Source organism: Acomys russatus, chromosome 14 (assembly GCF_903995435.1).
Source record: "Acomys russatus chromosome 14, mAcoRus1.1, whole genome shotgun sequence".
NCBI lineage: Eukaryota > Metazoa > Chordata > Mammalia > Rodentia > Muridae > Acomys > Acomys russatus.
Genome location: NC_067150.1, coordinates 34,593,988 through 34,614,141, shown reverse-complemented (window position 1 = coordinate 34,614,141; position 20,154 = coordinate 34,593,988). Strand labels below are relative to the sequence as shown.

Below are 20,154 nucleotides of genomic sequence, written 5' to 3'. Positions count from 1 at the left end.
AAGCAAAAACACTGCTTAGGAGACCCAGGCAGCCTCTGTGATACCATAAGAGAGGAAAACAAAAGTAGAAACATCTTGGTCTAATAGCCAGACCTCTCTTACAGTGGGCACCTGTAGTAAATACATGATACATGGTTTGTAATTGCTTCTGATATGCATCATGAACTGACTTTTTTCACTTTAATTTTAGGATGCTGAGAGCAACCCCCTGTGTCGTCGTCTTCAGCTGAAGGACATCATTCCCACCCAGATGCAGAGGCTTACTAAATACCCGCTGCTCTTGGATAATATCGCCAAATACACAGGTACAGCATTCGGGCTGACTGGAGAAACAGCTCAGTGGCAGAATGTTCTTGCAAGGACCAGAGCTGAGGTCCTATACAGTTAGTACCCAGCAGCAACACCCGATGGCTCACAACCACTGTAACTCCAGCTCCATGAGATCTCTCTGGGCTGTGAGCACCCATATGCATAGATTCTTATACAGATAATACACACATAATTCTAAAGTTAAGAATAAAAACCAAAAATATGTCCTTGGTTAAATAAGGAAGTTTTCATAGCATACGGATACATACATAGAATTTTGATTTCTGCCAGTTGTATGGCAGACATTTTCTAAGAAGATGTTGTCCAGCCTGTTTGAACTGTACCCTGTTAGTAGTTCAGAAATAGAGTTTGGAGTACTGTGTTACAAGGATCACAGTAAGGTCACTACCTGGTTTTTATTTCCTTTCTTCCTTTTTTTAATGAGCCATTCGCAGTTTCACTGTACTGGCCGTGCGTACTTAGACATGCATGAAACTGATTTAATGAGCCATTCTTCCTTTTTTTAAAGACAGAGTTTCTCTGTGTAGCCTTGGCTGTCCTGGAACTTACTCTATAGACCAGGCTGACCTCCAACTCACAGAGGTTTACCTGCCTCTGCCTCCCAAGTGCTGGGGTTAAAGGCGTGCACCACCCTACCCAGCAACTATTATTTTTTAAAGACAAAGTCTCACAGAGCCCAGGCTCTTCTTGAGCTCCACATGTACCCGAGGGTGGCCTTGAACTCCTAATCCTCCTATTCTCACCTCCTAGGTCAGTGCTTCTCAGTCTGTGGGTCACATCCCCTTTGACAAACTGCTTTCTCCAAAAAATATATTATGATTCATAACAGTAGCAAAATTACAATTATGAAGTAGCAAGGAAAATACTTTTATGGTAGGGGTCACCATAACATGAGGAACTGTATTGAAGAGTCGCAGCATTTGGAAGGTTTCAGGCACCACCATACCTGCATCTCACTGTGCTAGATGGTGGGATAGCAGGCAGGAACCACCATACCTGCATCTCACTGTGCTAGATGGTGGGATAGCAGGCAGGAACCACCATACCTGCATCTCACTGTGCTAGATGGTGGGATAGCAGGCAGGAACCACCACACCTGCATCTCACTGTTCTAGATGGTGGGATCGCAGGCAGGCACCACCATACCTGCATCTCACTGTGCTAGATGGTGGGATAGCAGGCAGGAACCACCACACCTGCATCTCACTGTGCTAGATGGTGGGATAGCAGGCAGGAACCACCATACCTGCATCTCACTGTGCTAGATGGTGGGATAGCAGGCAGGAACCACCACACCTGCATCTCACTGTGCTAGATGGTGGGATCGCAGGCAGGCACCACCACACCTGCATCTCACTGTTCTAGATGGTGGGATCGCAGGCAGGAACCACCACACCTGCATCTCACTGTTCTAGATGGTGGGATCGCAGGCAGGAACCACCACACCTGCATCTCACTGTTCTAGATGGTGGGATAGCAGGCAGGAACCACCACACCTGCATTTCACTGTTCTAGATGGTGGGATAGCAGGCAGGAACCACCACACCTGCATCTCACTGTGCTAGATGGTGGGATAGCAGGCAGGCACCACCATACCTGCATCTCACTGTTCTAGATGGTGGGATAGCAGGCAGGAACCACCACACCTGCATTTCACTGTTCTAGATGGTGGGATAGCAGGCAGGAACCACCACACCTGCATCTCACTGTGCTAGATGGTGGGATCGCAGGCAGGAACCACCATACCTGCATCTCACTGTGCTAGATGGTGGGATCGCAGGCAGGCACCACCACACCTGCATTTCACTGTGCTAGATGGTGGGATCGCAGGCAGGCACCACCACACCTGCATCTCACTGTGCTAGATGGTGGGATCGCAGGCAGGCACCACCACACCTGCATCTCACTGTTCTAGATGGTGGGATAGCAGGCAGGCACCACCACACCTGCATCTCACTGCCTGGTTCAGTAGCACCTCCAGTCCTTCTGTTTGCATACTGTTTCTGAGAGCTTCTGTACTCACCAGTGGAGTTGAGTAATTGGAGCAGAGGTTGTTTGGCCTGCAAAGTATATAGAAATTGTCATCTGACCCTCTATAGGAAAAATCCACCCATCTTTGTTTTAGCATATATCATTGCTTTGAAAAAGCTTTATCCTAGGTCAGAGAGATGTTTTGTGCCTGTGAAAGTACTTTTAGGAAGCAGAACAAAGACATTAGCAGACCATTTTCCTCATCTTGAAATTTGGAGTGATTCTGAGTGTTAGGCACTAAACTTCTGTTTCTCGCGCCTGACACTAGGAGTACATATTGGGATCACAAACTGTGGTGCCCGCAGAAAAGTGGCCTTACAGTGTACTCATTGACTTTTACCCTTAGTGTGTCTGCCCAGTGGAGCTGTTGCGCTCCGCTGGAGGTTATGGCTTTGACTCCAGTTTGGTTGTTCTTGTTAGTGCAGAGATGACAGAATGCCTATGGTATTGCTGAGCTTCAGCTTTTAGCATTACTAGTGTTGTAGTTCCTTTAACTATGTCCTCAAATGCAGATTTACTCTGGAATTCTTAGAGGTTATTACATAAGAAAGACTGCAAAACAGACCAAATGGCCTTGCAGTTCCAGGGGGAGGAGAGGGCCCTGCCTGTACAGCTCCCACAGGCCTTCTCTGGGAAAACACAACTGGAGTTTTAATGTGTTGTAAAAAGCATCACTCTTGCATCTAGGCTTCTGTACTGTGGTTTCTTCTTTCTTTTTCTTTTCATTTTATTCAGAACTGAGATTGACTTGTATTTTGCACATGTTAGGCAAGGGCTCTGCCAATAAACTGCAGTTGCCAGTCCCTTTAAAAACGTATTTTGAGCCAGCCAGTGGTGGCACATGCTTTAATCCCAGCACTTGAGAGGCAGAGGCAGGAGGATATCTGTGAGTTTGAGGCTGGCCTGGTCTACAGAGTGAGCTCTAAGACACAGAGAAATCCTGTCTTGAAAAACAAAACAAAACAGAATATTTCAAAACAGGTCTTAGCATGACCTCAAGCTTGTGATCCTCCTGCCTCAGCTTCATAAGGAACCTGGCCGCCCCTCCCCGCCCCCCCATTTATGAGAATGTATGTTTCGGGTTATAATAATCAGAAATCTCACCTGTTTAAAGACTATGCCATATCTTCTTACGCTAATTTGGCTAAAATGAAATCTTCTGTGTGTGTATATTTTCTTTTTTCCCTAATTTTCTTCATCTTCCATTTCTTCCCCATATGTAGAATGGCCTCCAGAAAGGGAGAAGGTGAAGAAGGCTGCAGATCATTGTCGTCAGATCTTAAATTATGTAAATCAGGCTGTCAGGGAGGCCGAAAACAAGCAGGTAAGAGGGAGAAGCAAGATACAGGGTGGCCTTGGAGAAAATGAAATTGGTGTATCTGAAATATGAAATAATAATAAAGTATCATTATACAAATGGTGAGCAGGACATTTGTTTGCTGGGTCCAGGTGGTCTGTCAGAGAAGCATCTGACTCCTGAGTGCCTCTAGCTCTCTGTTTGCCCATTTGTCCTTGTTTACCCAGCAGCTGTTTGTGGAACATGTACTGCATGCCCGATGTGGAGGGCATGAGAAAATGGGGGTTGTGTTCTCAGAGCAGGAGATTTATGTCTTACATTGTTTGTGAAGAAGGAGAGTTTCCAGTGCTCTGAGGGTCCGAGAGGGCCAGCCTACTTTAGAAATGTCAGGTGGTGCCTTAAGAGTGTTTGAAGAATTGACATTTGAACCACACAAAGAACAGAAATGAACCAAAAACAGTATGAAGTGCAAGCTGGATGCAGAAGGAGCAATATGAGTAATTTAAAGATTAGACGAGGACCTGGAGAGTTGGCTCAGTGGTTAAGAGCACTGGCTACTCTTTCAAAGGACCCAGGTTCAGTTCCCAGCACCCACCTGACAGTTCACAGCTATCTGTTTCCAGTTCCAGGGGATCTGACACCACCGCGCACACATACAAGCAGCCAGAACACCAATGTACATACAATAGAAATAAGTAAACCATTAAATAAAAAGATTAGATGAAGACTGAATCTTGCAGGGCTTTTCCTACCATATTAAAGACTTGAATTTTTGTTTTAAGAGCAGTAAAACCATGCTACTAAAGGTATGAATCAAATTGCCCCATGAAGAGTAGGTTAAGGAGGAGGGTAGTGTCAGGGGAGTCCAGGTAGCAGTCCAGGACCAGCAGTGGCAGCATCATCGAGCAAGGTGGGAACTGGAGAGGTACTGGAGAGCACAGTTGGCAGAGCTTGCGGACTGAGAGAAGGGTGTGAGTGGAGACGATGTCAAGAAGAAACGCTGAGGTTTCTGGCTTGCACGTGTGGATAGAGAAGAGGCATGGAGATGCCACAGGCTTGTGGAGAAGGTGAATTCAGTTCAGAACAGCAGGTGGAGATGTGTAGTGAGCCCAACTCTCAATTGTGCTAAAGAGAGAAATGTCAGATTATGCACATGGAGAGGCCCTTTGCATTTGTGGGCATGGCTGTCTTAGCTGAGTGTGACAGTTTTATTGGAAAGGCTTTAGGAAAACTGTGCAACCCAAAAGTGGTGTTTGGAGTGCAAAATGATGCAGCCCCAGGAAGAAATGAAAGGGCCTGGGCCTGTACTTCGTATGCGGCTCGGCAGCTCTTACTGAAGAGAAATGTTCAAGAGTTTTTATGGTAGCTTTCTTTATTCATGGTCACCCCAAACTGGAACAGCTCAAGAATTCAGCAGGAGAGCAGGTAAACCAGTTGTGGTGTAGTTACGGAATGTAACTTCGGAGGCTACCAGAGAGAGAAGAGTGGCTCTAACTAACATCATAATGAGTGAGAGAAACCAGACACGAAAGAGCACATACTCATAATTTTGTTTGTGTGAGCTTGTAAGATATTAAGCTTATTTGTAATAGGAAAATAAATAAGAAAAAGAATTGCCACAGGGCATGCGTATTTAATAGATAAACTGGGAAGAAATGTATGGAACCTTTCTAGGACCATACTCATCTTTCATGTCTTGGTATGAGATTGAGTTGTACAAGTGTATTGCTTGTCAGAATTTGTGGAAAAATACTCAAACTGCATGCATCTTTCTGTGTATAAAGCTTTAAAAAGGAACCAAAGGGGCTGGCAAGATGGTTTAGCAGATGAAGGTGCCTGCTGCCAAGCCTGGCAACCTGGGTTCAATCGTTAGCTGCCAAGCCTGACAACCTGGGTTCAGTTTCTAGTGTCCACATGCTGGAAGGAGAGAGCTGACTCTCCCACAAACTTTCTCCTGACCTCCATATGAGGCCCCTGCATGCATACACACATACGCACGCATTCTTCTGCACATATAAACTTTAAAAAGAAACCAGTAATAAATAGTGACTTTAATGACATGCATCCTATAATGGTGTGCATGCTGCAGCATTTAGCGGGGGGGTGTGCTTACACTTGAGTATTTAGGAGTGATCTAGAGCATGAGGTAGACTGACTGTGTAGGTAGGAGACAAAGAGACGGACAGTCTGTAATGGACACAGTGAACATTGGTTATGGCGTGTGGTGTACAGATGTTTACACATAAGAGCCTCTTCTGTATTTAGAACTTGTTCTGATGAAGAAAAATGCTCAAACCCTTGAAGCAATAGCTTTTAGAAATTTGTCACACAAACATATTTATGTAGGTGTACAGCATGCATGATTAGACATCATACATATCTCTATCGGGTTACAACATACATGACTAAAAGCCATTTTGTTATATATCATTTGTTATTGTTAAACATCATAAGTGACCTCGATGTCCATTAGTAAAGTGTAACTATAATTGATGCGCAGAGTTTGAAGCTTGGATGCTGTGTGGTTATTTAAGAAAACACATCTCTCTCTCTCTCTGCTACTGGAAAGCATTCTCTGAGATAAACTGATGAGCCCTGTACACAGAGGAGGAAGAATACCTGTTTGTCCTAGGTTGCTTCTCTCTTGCTCTGATAAAACACTGGCCAAAATCATCTGAGCAAGGAAAAGGTTTTTTGGCTTACATTCCCATACTGTAGCTCATCGTTGGGAAGCCAAGCCAGGAGCCTGGAGGCAGGAGCTGAAGCGGAGACCACGGAGGCAGCTTACTGCCTAGCTTCCCATGGTTGCTCAGCTTGCCTCTTACACAACCCAGGGCCACCTGCCAAAGGTGGCACAGCCTGCAGTGGGCTGGGCCCTCCCACGTCAGTCATTAATCAATACAATGCCCCCCCACACACACTTGCCTACAGTCTATGGAGACATTCTTAATTGAGGTTCCCTCTTCCCAGATGTGTTAAGTTGACAAAAACAAACAAACAAACCCAAGAATCGGCATACTGTGTGAGCAGATATGAGGAGTGTGTCTGGGGGTGCTGGGGGGTGCCAGTATTATACTCCTACCTCTTGTTGTTGTTGTTGTTGTTGTTGTTGTTCTGAGGCACGATTTCCCTTGGCTGGTGTAGCCTTGGCTGTCCTAGACTCGCTTTGTAGACCTGGCCTTGAACTCACAGTGATCCTCCTGCCTCTGCCTCCCTCAGTGCTGGGGTTATAGGCGTGTGTCACCATGCCCGGCTGCTCCCACATCTTGTTTTAAAAGGCTGTGTATATACACAACACACACAGATACAGAGTCATACACGTGTGCCTGCTCTTTGCATAGGATTTTCTCAAAAGTCACCCAAGAATTGAACATCACCGATTGCTTCTTTAAAGAAAATAGGAGGGCGTCAGGGGTGGGACAAGAATGCTTTTTATTATATACATTATAGTACCATCTGTGTTTTTTTCTGTGTACATGGTTTATATATTCAGGAAATAGGTATAAGCTTACTTAGATTGAGAAGAGACAGCTGGAGAGGAAGGGGAAACCAGAAAGTGAGTATCACCACGATGAGGGGAAGGAAGGTGTGATGAAGGTTGCTGTCATGTCTAGTATCGCAGTGACTTCTGTGAGATGCAGGTGATGTGAAAACAAGAAGGTCATTGATGCCCAAAGCCTTAACCTTGGCTCTGTTCTGTTTCACTTTCAGCGCTTAGAAGACTATCAGCGTCGCCTTGACACCTCCAATCTCAAGTTGTCCGAGTACCCAAATGTTGATGAGCTCAGGGTGAGAGATGGGCTAACCGTAATTAAAAACATAAAGGAAAATGTACTGAAGGCCTGGCAGGCAATTAACGTCTCAGCTGGAATAGCCATCCGTGAAGGAGCTCTGCCTCCTGGGTTGTTCTGCTTGTTGAATGTCTGGTGTCTAGGGTACTTTCCTGTTGGTCAGGGGGAGTGTCTTGTGAGAAACTGTAGCTATGTGGCAGGAATTGTTGGAGAACTTGGGGACACTAGTTATTAAAATACTTTAATTTGCTCTGCACTTTTACTGTTTACTACAATAACTTTTCGGATCACTGAGTAAAGATAATTTTTCTATGACACGTTTGAAAAGCATGAGAACTGAAATCAACATAGGAATAGCTAAATATTTGCTAATTGCCACTTCCGATGTCTAGGCTTTAATGCTAATAACCTTTTCAGAATATTAAGTCTTCTTTTTAAATATACCAGTTCATTGGTGTTTGTTTTGGCAGACTTATTTTATATCTATTTAAAATAAACTTGTAGCCGGGTGTGGTGGCGCATGTCTTTAATCCCAATACTTTGGGGGCGGCAGAGGCAGGAGGATCTCTGTAAGGTCGAGGCCAGGGCAGCCAAGGCTGCACAGAGAAACCCTGTCTCGAAAAACCTAAATAAATAATAAATAAAGCAAACTTGTATGTCATGTACAATAGTTTTATCAAAAAGCATGCTAATGTATGTAGCCCTTACCTTCCAAAGACTGAGAGCTCCCCTGAGATGCTAATGCTGAAACATGGCTCTATTACTAATGAGTGAGGTGCTGGCAGAGTCAGTACTTGGCTCTCTCATAACAAATGCTGTCTTTAGAACTTTTCTTTGAGAGGCTGGAGAAATGGTTCAGCAAGAAAGAGTGCTAGGAAGGAGGGTTCTGGAACTCAGAGGCCTTGTTCAGATGTGCGCACACAGCACACATCGCCTGCCTCTGGTTTATTGCAGCTAAGGCGTGGGGGCCTGTGGTGGTTCTTTGAGCTAGTCCTCACCCTGAGGGAGGTTTGGAGACAACTCGTGAATGCTTTTCTGTAAGATGCTTCTCTTTAAGAAGGTTTTATGCAGGCTGTTTTAAACATGGACAGCTCCATTCTCAAGACAGGTAGCAATGCTGTGGCTGAGTGTGAATGATACCTTTACATATTCCGACTGTTTTGAGGAGACACTAGCTTCACTGGCTATAGCCCCACTGGTAGAATATTCTAGCAAGTCATTTGTGTACAATTCTTTTCACTTCGGCAGAATTTGGATTTAACAAAGAGAAAGATGATTCACGAAGGGCCATTGGTCTGGAAGGTGAATAGAGATAAAAGCATTGGTAAGTCCCGTGTTCCTGTGAGTTGTGGAGAGGGTGGAGAGAGAAGAGCAGAGGCTCTAATGGGAAGAGAATCACATTCACAGTTTTCAGTCAGCTAGCAGTGCTGGTCTGTGCTATCTGAACATTTACAGGAGATGTGCTTGTGCATTTGTGTGGTTAAGAGCAAGCATGTCACATATTCATTTAGGGATGCAGTGAAAACTGTCACAGTTCAGCCATATTTCCATCATCTGTCCCCTGATGAATCTCAGTTTTCCGTGAGTGAGTATCTTTCAACTTCTCGCAGTGAGGAAGCATTATATTTTTAATTCTTGTAACTCTCGGATCACATTCCCATGACATATATCAAAACGAAAGCGAACTATTAAAAATGAAATTAAAAGAGATCGTTTGCAAATCAGTTTTAAAATTAGCCAGGTTTTCCAGAAATACTTTCCTTTGCCAGGTTACTTTGAGCGTCTGCATTTTTATTCCTAGATCTTTACACCCTGCTCCTGGAGGACATTCTTGTACTGCTGCAGAGGCAGGATGACAGGCTGGTGCTACGGTGCCATAGCAAGATTCTGGCATCCACAGCCGACAGCAAACATACCTTCAGCCCTGTCATTAAGCTGAGCACAGTGCTGGTTCGACAGGTGGCAACAGGTGAGTGTGTCTGCTGAAGGAGGCGAACGTCTCCACTCACTGAAGTTGCGTAGAATCTTTAGCACAACTGACGTCAGTGGTTTTGTTTGTATGTGCAGAAAGTCTGAATGAAATTTGCCTGTTGTTTAGACGCTGAGTTGAAATGTCACACCTTCCAGTTAGTTAAGACAGCAAGGTTGTTTCAGCGGTGTTCTGCATTTGAGATTTGGATACACTTAGGCTGATGTTTATTCTGCATTCAGAGTGATGATAGATGCCGGGAAAGGTGTAAGTGCTTTGAAGCTGACCCCCGTGAGAAGAAGCACATCATTAGCATGGTAGTTTGTTGGGGAGAAGTGAAAATGGAAAAGGTGGATGAATCTGTTGTTTTGTGATGATCTAATCTTATTATCGTATGTGTTTGGGTGTTTTGACTGCATATATGCCTGTGCATCATGTGCCCTTGGAGGTCAGGAGAAGGATCAGATCCCTAGAGCTGGAGTTACAGATGGTGCTGAACTGCCAATTGAGTGCTGGGATCCAGGGCACTGAACTGCTGGGACTTCTCTTCAGCCCTGAATTTGTTTTTTATTTTATGTCAGTTTAAGTTTAATTTGTATTATAATGAGCTACTGTATATACCTTAATTTTATATAGTTAAAACTTTAGCTTTATATAACTTTAATTTTATAACTTTTATAAACATTCTTTAACTTATAGATAATGTAGCTTATAGTGAGTTACACAATATTTGTAAACCCTTCTCTGCAGTGTTTTCCAAATATTCTTAACAACTTAGAAATATAACAGTTTAAAATAAATGTGAGGGGCTGGAAAGACTCTCAGAGGTTAAGAGACACTGACTGCTCTTCTAATAGTATAGGGGTGTGTGGGTGTGCGAGTGTGCACGTGTGCATATATAATAGGCTTGTTAGAACTCCAAATGTTCCATTTGGTCAGGCCATAACCCTTATAAGACAACTTTTATGAAGCCAATTATCTTTTGTTTGAGAATTTCATATATGCGTATAATGTAAAATATAGTTAAATTCTCTCTCTATCCCCCTTACTTTTCTCTCTTATCCCCTCCTTTACTCTTCTGTCCCAACATAATGTGTTTTCTCTCTCTCTTTTTTAACCTACTGAGTCCAAGTAATTTGAACTTTGACTTATTTTTGTTTCTAATTAAGTAGTGAGTTAACTTTTGTAAACATTATTTATTTAAGTTATAATGTATTTTACAGTAAGTCGCACAAAATTTAAATTTATAAACATGATGAAGTTATTAAAAGTAACCTTTTATCTAAATTAACATGCAGAATATTAATATCTACATTTGGAAATATCTCATGGCTTTCTTGGACGTAGTAGTAGAATGAATTTGTTTTCTTCTTTTCTAGATAACAAAGCTTTATTTGTCATCTCCATGTCAGATAATGGAGCTCAAATTTATGAATTGGTAGCACAGACAGTTTCTGAAAAGACGGTGTATGTATCAGATCTAATTACCTTTTTCTAACTGATAATTGTATTATCCCAAGTATAAATGTTTCATAAACTGTGTTTTTAAAAGATTTATCTTGTTACGTGTGTGGTTGTGAGCACGCATGTGTGTATTCTCATGCACACATATGTGTGCAGGTGTCTGCAGAAGCTGGAAGAGAGTATCAGCTCCCTGGAGCTGAGGTACAAATGGTTGTGAGCTGACTGGGTGGGTGCTGGCACTGAACAGCTGTCCTCCAGAAGAGCCAAGGGTGCCCTAACTGCTGAGCCATCTCTCCAGCCCACAGATTTGCTTTTATAGTAGGATTCTGAAAACTGCTATAGAAATCAAGTACTTCCTCTTGTACTCTTTTGGGAACATTCCTCTAAGAATTTGTTTCTTTTGAGGTTGAAGTTTTCATTTTTATTTTATTCTACTGAAAGTAAATTCTCTAAAAAGAAAATTCTCAGAAGTGCCAAGCTAATCTTCTAGATGTTAATGTGCTCATGCTAGAATTTTCTCTGAAGTGTATTTTAGAATCTCTTAAAGAGTGGTACCTAAATAAATATGGTCTCTGGCAGCATGGGGTGTTTTGGAGGGTCTTGTTTCCTCTTTTTTTGTTCTGCGTGTATTTATGAGGTGTTTCTGCTTTCCTCCTGTGTTCTGGATTCCTTTGACACCCCGGAAGCTGGCAAGACCTCATCTGTCGAATGGCCGCGTCGGTGAAGGAGCAGTCCACGAAGCCCATCCCCCTCCCAGAGTCACCACCTTGCGAGTGAGTGCCCGTGCGCTCTTGTTGGGGAGATATGAGCGGTTCTTCACTTGAATGCCATCAACTTTGGGCATCTTCTGAAGCTCAGGGATCTCTTTTCTTTCCTGCAGAGGAGATAATGACGAAGAAGAACCATCCAAATTAAAAGTGGAGGGCCATGGTCTTTCGGTCACTGGTCTGCAGAGTCCAGGTAAGCTGCACAGAAAGTATGTAGGGTGTAACATGTGACCTGTTAAATGAAGGCTCTGGGCCGGCCCCAAGCATGCACCAGTGCAGCACTGCTCTGTGTTGTGTGCCTTCCCCAGTGGATGGTCTCTGCAGCTTACATGGCTTACCTCCACTCCCAACATGAATGTTCCATGTTGAAAATTCAATGTCTGTTAAAGTATGCTCTACCTTTTCTGTTCCACTGGACAGACAGAGTTTTGGGATTAGAATCTCCCTTAATTTCGTCAAAACCTCAGTCTCACTCACTGAGTACCCCTGGCAAATCAGAGGCAGAACATCTCTTTGTGACCACAGCACAGTTTGCAAAGGAGCAGCATGCAAACGGGACACTGAAGGGCGAAGGCGGTTATCCGGTCACGGTCCCCGATCCAAACTTATCTGTGTCGGAGGAGCGGTGGGCGTTGGACGCACTGAGAAATTGTGAGTTTTATTCACAACTCCTGGAGACACTAAGTACCAGGGTCATGTGGTATATGGGAAAGCCTTTTAGAGAGGAAAGGGAATGGAATTTCGTGAAAAATATACAAAGTCTCAATTATGATTGTTGCTCTCCTCTTCAAGAAATTTGTGGTCTAGTTGGGGAAGTGATAGGAAACCCCACTGCCATTTTTAAAAGCAAACTTTCCAGGGCGTTAAAGGACTTTTTTGTCAGATCTGTCTGTGTTGGCGTGGTCAGAGAAGGGAAGCGACGGAGAGAAAGACTGTTGCTTTTTATGTTGAGAATGATCAATATGGAATAAATACATAGAATAGAACCATTGAGACAAAGATGATGGTAGGACCAGGAGTGCATGCAGGAACCTCGGGGTGCTCAGAGAACAGTGAGCAGGTCAGCTGGCCTGTGCTGCTGTGTGAGCTGGAGGCGCATAGGAGATAAATGGGCTGAGGGGGTCTCAGTGTTGCAAAGTTCAAACACCAGGTTGCATCTTCCATGTTTGATGGACAGACACATCACATAAGTTTAGGACCTTTTTTATATTATACGTGCTCTACATTTTGTGTGGAGATTTAATATTCTTCATAACAGCTTCTAGCATGTGCACACATCCCTGCCCCCACGCGCATGCACATGCATGTACACACACACACACACACACACACACACACACACACACACACACACACACACACACAAACACCACCCTAGTTCAGCCTTGTTGGGAACCACTATTATAGATGGGAGGGCAGCGCATCTCTCGGGACAGTAAGGAAGAAGAATAGTTGCTCCAGGTACAGAGAACGATGTGAGGTTTTAGGGCTCGGTATAACGGACAAAACAAGAAAATCTGGCTGAGAGCTGCTCAGGGATTTGGAGGAGAGGCTCGGAGTGGCGCCCTTGCTAAGTCGCCTATCACAGTCCTTAGGCTCAAGGTTGAAAGGTTTAGACTAGAATAAGCACTGGAGAAGTAAGACGTCTTAGAATGTGAGGCAAAGAAAGGGGGTGTCTAGTGACTGTTCAGTGCTTTTCTGACACCAGACCGCTGTGCCTCCCTGCCTGCTTCACTGGACTTTTCTTCTTCTACTGTTCAGACTAGGAGCTCCATCTTAAAATATCACGGTCCAGGCAAGGAGTGACAAGCCCTCTTGTGAGGGGGGTGGGGCGGATGGTAGTGGGAGGTGGCATTTTAGGGCTGGCACTTTGGGGGAGAGACTGAGAAAGGGGAAGGTTTCCTTAGAACTGAGCTCTTTATTGGTAAGAGTTCTTTATTGGTAAGCCTGCTGTGGAATTGGGGAAGTTGTGGTTATTTAAAACCTCATTTATTCTGGGTCCCCCTGAAGTGACAGACTTAGTGATATCTGGTAGTTTAATAGCATGGTCCTAGAACTGTCACCACCTGCAGGAGCTTGGCATACACTTAGCCCAGGGGTAGGTTGGAGCTTTTAACATTCTAAAGAAGCCGTGCCACCCGTAAGGTAATTAAAAAAAAAAAATCTAATGAATACTTACTTTTGAACTTACATATACTACTACCAAATGATTGTAATTTAAGTTTATTATACAATCTTATTGCTGTCTCCATTTAGGAATATTATTAGAAAAAAAAAATGCCTCTACATAGTCTACTCTTGAGAAGAAAAAGCGTAACGTTTAGCTCTGCTGGCCGAGCTGAAGCAGAGTGGGCGCCTGGTATTAAGGGTATTTAGGACTTTAAATAGGAGGCCTCCCACTCAGAATGCTCAGCTCTGGTCAGGTGCAGCGTGGTGTTCGCGTTACATAGGATATCATATTTTTTATTGCGTTCTTCAAGGCAAAGGTGATTGTGTAGAATCAATATTTTGGTTGTATATTGTTAAGATGTGCTCTTTGTTTGCGAGGGGATTAAGGCTGTGGTGGTCACTTCCCCTTCTCTCTCCCTCCTCCCGCCCTGACTCTTCAGTGGGCCTGTTGAAGCAGTTGCTGGTCCAGCAGGTAGGCCTCCCTGAGAAGAGCACTCGGGAAGACTGGCAGTCCTTCTCAAGATACGGGCGAGCTTCTGAAGAGGCGCAGGCAGAGAGTGGCATCCAGGACTCTGAAAACGTTACGGCTTGTCATGCCGGGGAGGGACAGATGCCTTTTAAAACTGGAACTGGTGACGTTGCAGCTTGTGACAGTCCACGGACTTCACCTGAGTCCTGTGCTGCACAGGATTCAGTGATACTGGCATCCCAAGACAGCCAGGCAAGTAACATTTTAGTAATGGACCACATGATCCTGACCCCAGAGATGCCTCCTGCAGAGCCAGAAGGGGGGCTGGATGACAGTGGAGAGCACTTTTTTGATGCCCGTGAAGCACATAGTGATGATAATCCATCAGAAGGTGGTGGCGCGGTTAAAAAGGAAGAGAAGGATGGTAATGTACGCATCTCAGGCAAGTGGCTTTCACGATTCAACTTTGATTTTGATTATTGCAAAATGTCTTATATGCTGGAATGAATGTTGTTTCAATATCTATAAGGTAGGGGTGTGTGTGTGTGTGTGTGTGTCTGTGTCTGTGTGTGTGTGTGTCTGTGTGTGTCTGTGTGTTTTCATGTTCCCTGCCAGGCCCTATGGTGTGTTCCCTGCCAGGCCCTGTCATAGGGGCTAGGAGATTGATTGGACAGTGAAAAATGCTAGAAATTCCAGTGTTCTAAGAACTGTAAATGCCTGAAGGGAAAGAGTAATGGAAAATAAGAAAGCGAGTGATGACATTAGATGGTCAGAAGCATTAGGAAACAAATCAGGCCAGCTACAGCCAGGGCAGAGAGCAGTGAGAGCAGACATGGTGATGGTCTGAGCAGAAGCTGAAGGCCATGTGGGTGCCTGGGTGTACTACCCAGCAGCAAGCACCAGCAGACTATGCTGCAGTTAGGGGGTGCAGCGCGGGAGGAAGTGCCAGGAGCCCAGGAAGGGACCTTTGACCAAGTAATCAGGTTGCTGTGTAAGGACCTTGAGGTTTAAGCTTAAAACTCTGACTGATATGAAGTTATTCAGAAACTACTGTGAAAATGTGCTAAAGTTGGCTTTAATCCGAAGTAAATGAAACTTGGGAGTTGATGGTTCCCCCACCATGGTAGCTTTTCAAGTTGTCATATGCCCCCATTGTGATGGCAACGCTGATCTCATCAAACTGTCCTGTCTCCACCAATAGGAAACTGTTTGATCCTTGATGACTATGACGCGGTGCAGGAGAGCTCCACAGATGAGGAGGTTGCCTCCTCATTCACCCTGCAGCCCGTGGCAGGCTTCCCCTCAGTGGACTGCACCCTCCAGCAACAGCATTCCCCTCAGAATGCTCATTCTGATGGGGCAGTTTCACCATTCACCCCAGAGTTTCTGGTCCAGCGACGCTGGAGAGCTATGGAGGATGCTTGTTTTGAGATCCAGAGTCCCTCTTCTTGTACAGATTCTCAAAGCCAAATCCTGGAGTACATTCATAAAATAGAGGCTGACCTCGAACACTTAAAGGTATGTCACATTTCAGCCCCCAAAGCACTTGATCCAAAAGCACAGTTAGCAGAGTACAAGTTTGAAATGATGGACTCCTGATGTCCACACACTGGTCCAGGTTCTGTATCTGTCTATTTTTACTTTCTTTAACCATTAATCACGAATAGGCCTGGGTAAAAGCTGATACGGACAGTTTGTCTTGTGACAGGTTACAAGAGCAGGAAAAATTGTAGTTATGTAGCTAGCTACATGTTTTCTGGTTTCTAGGTTTTAGAAACGTAAAAGTGCTTGGGGCAGTTGGTCCATCATGTTAGAGGACATGGGGTGAGTTAGGTGGGCTTGCCCTAGGCCAGGAAATGCTGTGATCTGCTGTAGCCTATTGATTATGTGTAACTCATAGTGTTGGTAGTTTCCCAGAGGCCATGACAGGTAGAAATGGACTCCAGTGGCTTTTGTTACCCTGGTGGAACTTTGGAAATTGGTAGATGAAAGGCATCACTGTGGTGGTTTTTATGAAAGGACTCTTTGTTTATTTGGGGTTGTTTTTGTTTGTTTTGCCTTTTTCAAGATAGGGTTTCTCATTGTAGCCTTTGGCTGTCCTGGCAATCCCTCTGTAGACCAGGCTGTCCTCAAACTCACAGCACTCCGCCTGCCTTTGCCTCCTAAGTGCTGGGACCAAAGGTGTGCGTCACCACTCCTGGCTGAAAATAAATTATTTTTATACAATATCTTTTGGTCATGGTCCCTTTTCCCTTAACTTCTCCCGTATCCTCCCCACCCACTACCCATCCAACTCCGTGCCCCTTCTCTCTTTTCCTCCCTCTCCCTCCCTTCCCCCCCTAAAACAAACAGGCAAATTAAAAAAACAAATCAACCAGAATAAAGCAAAACAGTAACAACAAAACAGGTACACACAAACTGACACTTACACACACACACACACACACACACACACACACACACACACACACACACATATCAACTCAAAAGGAAACAATAATGTACAAACAAAAGAACAGTAAGGTAAACACACTGACCCTGGGAAGACATAGCTGCTAGAGCCCACACTTTTTTCATGACATCATTTAGTTGGGAGACGTAGTGTTCTTAGTGCAAGACTTGCCTCCCTTAGTTTTTCTTTCAGCTCCTCATGATAGATTTTCTTTTTCTTTTCTTTTCTTTTTTTCATTTAATTTCACCTATTGTCATTATGTGGCTAGCAAGGCAGAGTATCTAGGAAGCCTCTGTGCTCGTCTTTCACATGATGAGGGCCCATTTCCTGGTGACGATTACCAGGGGAGATCCCCTTTACTTGTTTCTCCAGTGTTTTACGTGGAAAGGTTTCCCCTTCAGAGGGAATGTGCCTCCTTCCGAGCCAGCAGCATCTTCCGGGCTCAGTGGTAATGTTGACATTTGGGCCCATGCACTTAGAACAGAGAATACCTCCGTTTCTGTTTTCAACTAAATTTTATTTTTCTTGTGTCATCCCCATGGAACATCATTGATGTCACAGAAGGTGGAGGAAAGTTATGCCCTTCTTTGCCAAAGGCTGGCTGGCTCAGCCCTCCCTGACAAGCTCTCAGGTACGTGACATGGCGCACTCATCCTGTCTTAACAGTGCACTGGATAAGTGATTTATTTTCCTTCTACATGAAAACCTGTGACTCTGTTTCTTCCCTGTCCTTAAAAACTGCTTCTTTCTAACCATCATGTGTCAGGTCTGCTGACTCTGCCCTTCCTGCTCTCAGAAGAGCTGTGGTTGTCAGTCCCTGTGCCGGCTGCTTCTCCCTCTCCAGCTTTTCCAAGCCGAAGGCAGAGTGGAGGGAAGCTGGTAACCCATAAATCCAATACAGCCTGTGCTGCTGCTGCTGCTCCTCTTCCTCCTCCTCCGCCTCCTCCTCCCCCTCCTCCCTGGGGAAGAGCCTTGCCACACTTTGTGCTCTGCTGACACCAAGGCTAATGACGCCCCCTGGCTGCAGCTAAGCCTGTGTTCAGTGTGCCGGCTCATGCACATTGGCTCATGGAGTTTGCTGACCACGTCCCCTGGATGGGGATGCCTGGCGGCACTCAGAGGAAGGATAGCAAGTTACCAAGAAGAGACTCGATATTCTAAGAGCATATATAGGGGGAGGAGGTCTCCCTCAATCACAGACATAGGGGAAGGGAGAAGGGGGGAGTGGGAGGGAGGGAAGAATGGGAGGAAACGGGAAGGGCTAACAATCGAGATGTAATATGAATAAAATAATAAAATGAAAAAAAAATGGTAAACATGTTAAAAAAAAATGGAGTTTGAAGTTAAGGTTTTCTGATTTAAAAGTGAGCAAGACTGCCTGCAGGCCGCATACATGTTCTTTGCAATGTTCATTTGCTCTTAATTGAGTTTCCACATTATCTTCCTTCTTCTCAGATAAAAGTTAGAGCCTCGCGTCCTGGAGGTGACTGCAGGTTGTTGGAAGTTTGAGTGTCGGCCCTGTATCAACCACATCCCTGCTCCAGTGTGGACACAGAGAGAGTGTGACAGAGGATCTGCCTGGAACCGCCTGGGCCCAGCCACACCCCAGGGCGCCCCATTTGGGACTAGTTCTTCAGTCTGGCAGGGGATGCCAGTTCTCTCACTCTCTCTCACTACCAGAAATGCATTTTGATTCAGAATAAAAACCAAATGTATAGAGCTTTGGCTGTAGGACATGAAATTGTACGTAGTTAAGAAAAAGAGAAAAATCAGATGTATTTATTTGACTTCATTCCGTATTTGAAAGCACACTTTAATTTTTACTTTGCCTTGTTTTGTTTTAATTGAGTAGTGAGAGTTTTTAGCCCTTTGTATTTAGCACACCCAAGAACCAATTGTTCCTGAAGCCAAGGTCAGATGGCGAGTGGAGACAGGCAGGCACTGCAGAAGAGGAGAGAGGAGCACCCAGCCTCACTAACCTGTAACCCAGCCCTTCTGTGCAGAAGGCTGCCTTTCCGAGCATCATCTCAGAGATGGTGCATGACTCCTGTGAGCGGATGGCATGAGCTGTGTGCTGCCTGGGTGCTCAAGAGCAAGTGGACCTCCTCCCACCCCACGGCGAGCATCTCTTACTGGCTCCACCCCAGTTAACAGGAATCCTCAGCACACTAAGCCGCAGGCACTTGAAAATGGGTGTATTTCCTTTGTTGTTGTCTTTTCTATTGATAGTTGGGATTTGGGAGAGAAGAAAACAAATTTTTATTTTCTTGATTATAAATTTGTTATTCTTGGTATTGTTGCATTTGTATAATTATGCATTGACTGGCACTTGTATGAAATGTCCCCTGCAGAGTGAGCAGGAAATAGGAACAAAGAAATGGAATGCTTCAGTGGTGGTGGGGGTGCTGTGAGGGGTGGGGTGGGGTGGGAGAAGAGTCTGAGAAGGTTTTCGAAACTGAATCACTACTGAGTTGAACCATGGCTGTCACTAGCCACGGGTACTGCTGATTATAAGGCCAGTAAAAAAATGAGTACCTGGGCGTTTGACTCTAATGTTTTGCACTGATGGTGCCAAAGGGCTCTGAGTCACCTGCGGAGCGAGGGAGGGCAGAGGAAGGCCGGAAGGAAACTGCTTTCTTTGACCTCAAGGCCACAGGCAGCCCTGTCTTCATAGCACCAGGACTGGCTTTGGGAACGGGGACAGAGGTGACCATTGCAGCCAGCAAGGTGCTGATGATAGCTGCAGTGTGGGCAACACCTATTGCCAGGGGGTAAGCAAGTCAGAACGGTGCCCCCAGAACTCCTTGTTTCTTTGCCTTCTGGTTTTTTTGTTTTTTGTTTTTTTGTTTTGTTTTGTTTTTTGTTTTGTTTTGTTTTGGTTTTTTTGTGCATTTGGTAAATATTTCTTGGAGTGTTCTGTTAAAAAATTATTTGTCAAATTTAAATTCTGTTAATAAACAAGGAGTTCACATGTAACTCACATGTTGCAGGAGGGCCCTGTGAACTCTGGGGGCAACCAGGATGTAATTTTATCCTCCCCTAACGCCCCTCACACAGGAAGGGAACTCTTTGCCACCAAGGATGGTCCCCTAGCTGCTTCTATGAACACCCCTACAACTTAACAAGCTCGTCTGTCTGGGCCCAGATCCTGTCTCTGCCCCTGAGAACTCCTCTAAGTTTATAGGTCAATCCACTTGGATCCCTGTACCTCATCTATTAATGGGAATTGTATTTTGAGTCTTAGGTCAAGCGTAACTCAGAATGGGCTTTGAAGTGTTGAAGTAGAGCCTACTATGTGAGGGAGGTTTGAGATAAGGAACTCCCTGTATCTCTTAGGAGAAGCAAGTAGAGACCAAATGGTTACGTTGTCTTCCAGGCAGCCTCTTACACTACACCGTCTGGGTGGCTTATCAGG

The 20,154-nt window shown here is 44.7% G+C and overlaps 1 protein-coding gene and 1 long non-coding RNA gene across 2 annotated transcripts in view; one reads left to right on the top strand and one right to left on the bottom strand.

The window, feature by feature from the left end:
- Arhgef12 (Rho guanine nucleotide exchange factor 12) overlaps window positions 1–18,378 on the top strand; it is a 130,426-nt gene extending 112,048 nt beyond the window's left edge. Inside the window, exons 29-41 of the mRNA XM_051156250.1 lie at window positions 191–305; window positions 3,585–3,685; window positions 7,370–7,447; window positions 8,698–8,773; window positions 9,251–9,418; window positions 10,798–10,885; window positions 11,569–11,655; window positions 11,763–11,842; window positions 12,070–12,300; window positions 14,259–14,729; window positions 15,489–15,805; window positions 17,301–17,370; window positions 18,195–18,378. Coding sequence (XP_051012207.1) covers window positions 191–305; window positions 3,585–3,685; window positions 7,370–7,447; window positions 8,698–8,773; window positions 9,251–9,418; window positions 10,798–10,885; window positions 11,569–11,655; window positions 11,763–11,842; window positions 12,070–12,300; window positions 14,259–14,729; window positions 15,489–15,805; window positions 17,301–17,370; window positions 18,195–18,205 — 1,893 coding nt within the window. The 3' untranslated portion in view covers window positions 18,206–18,378. The remainder of the gene's footprint in view (window positions 1–190; window positions 306–3,584; window positions 3,686–7,369; window positions 7,448–8,697; window positions 8,774–9,250; window positions 9,419–10,797; window positions 10,886–11,568; window positions 11,656–11,762; window positions 11,843–12,069; window positions 12,301–14,258; window positions 14,730–15,488; window positions 15,806–17,300; window positions 17,371–18,194) is intronic.
- On the bottom strand, window positions 1,533–2,289 carry LOC127198346 (uncharacterized). The gene is made up of 3 exons (XR_007831821.1): window positions 2,177–2,289; window positions 1,877–1,926; window positions 1,533–1,676 (listed from the first exon to the last, which is right to left on the bottom strand). It is a non-coding gene; the product is annotated as an uncharacterized LOC127198346 (long non-coding RNA).
- Window positions 18,379–20,154: the final 1,776 nt, after the last annotated feature.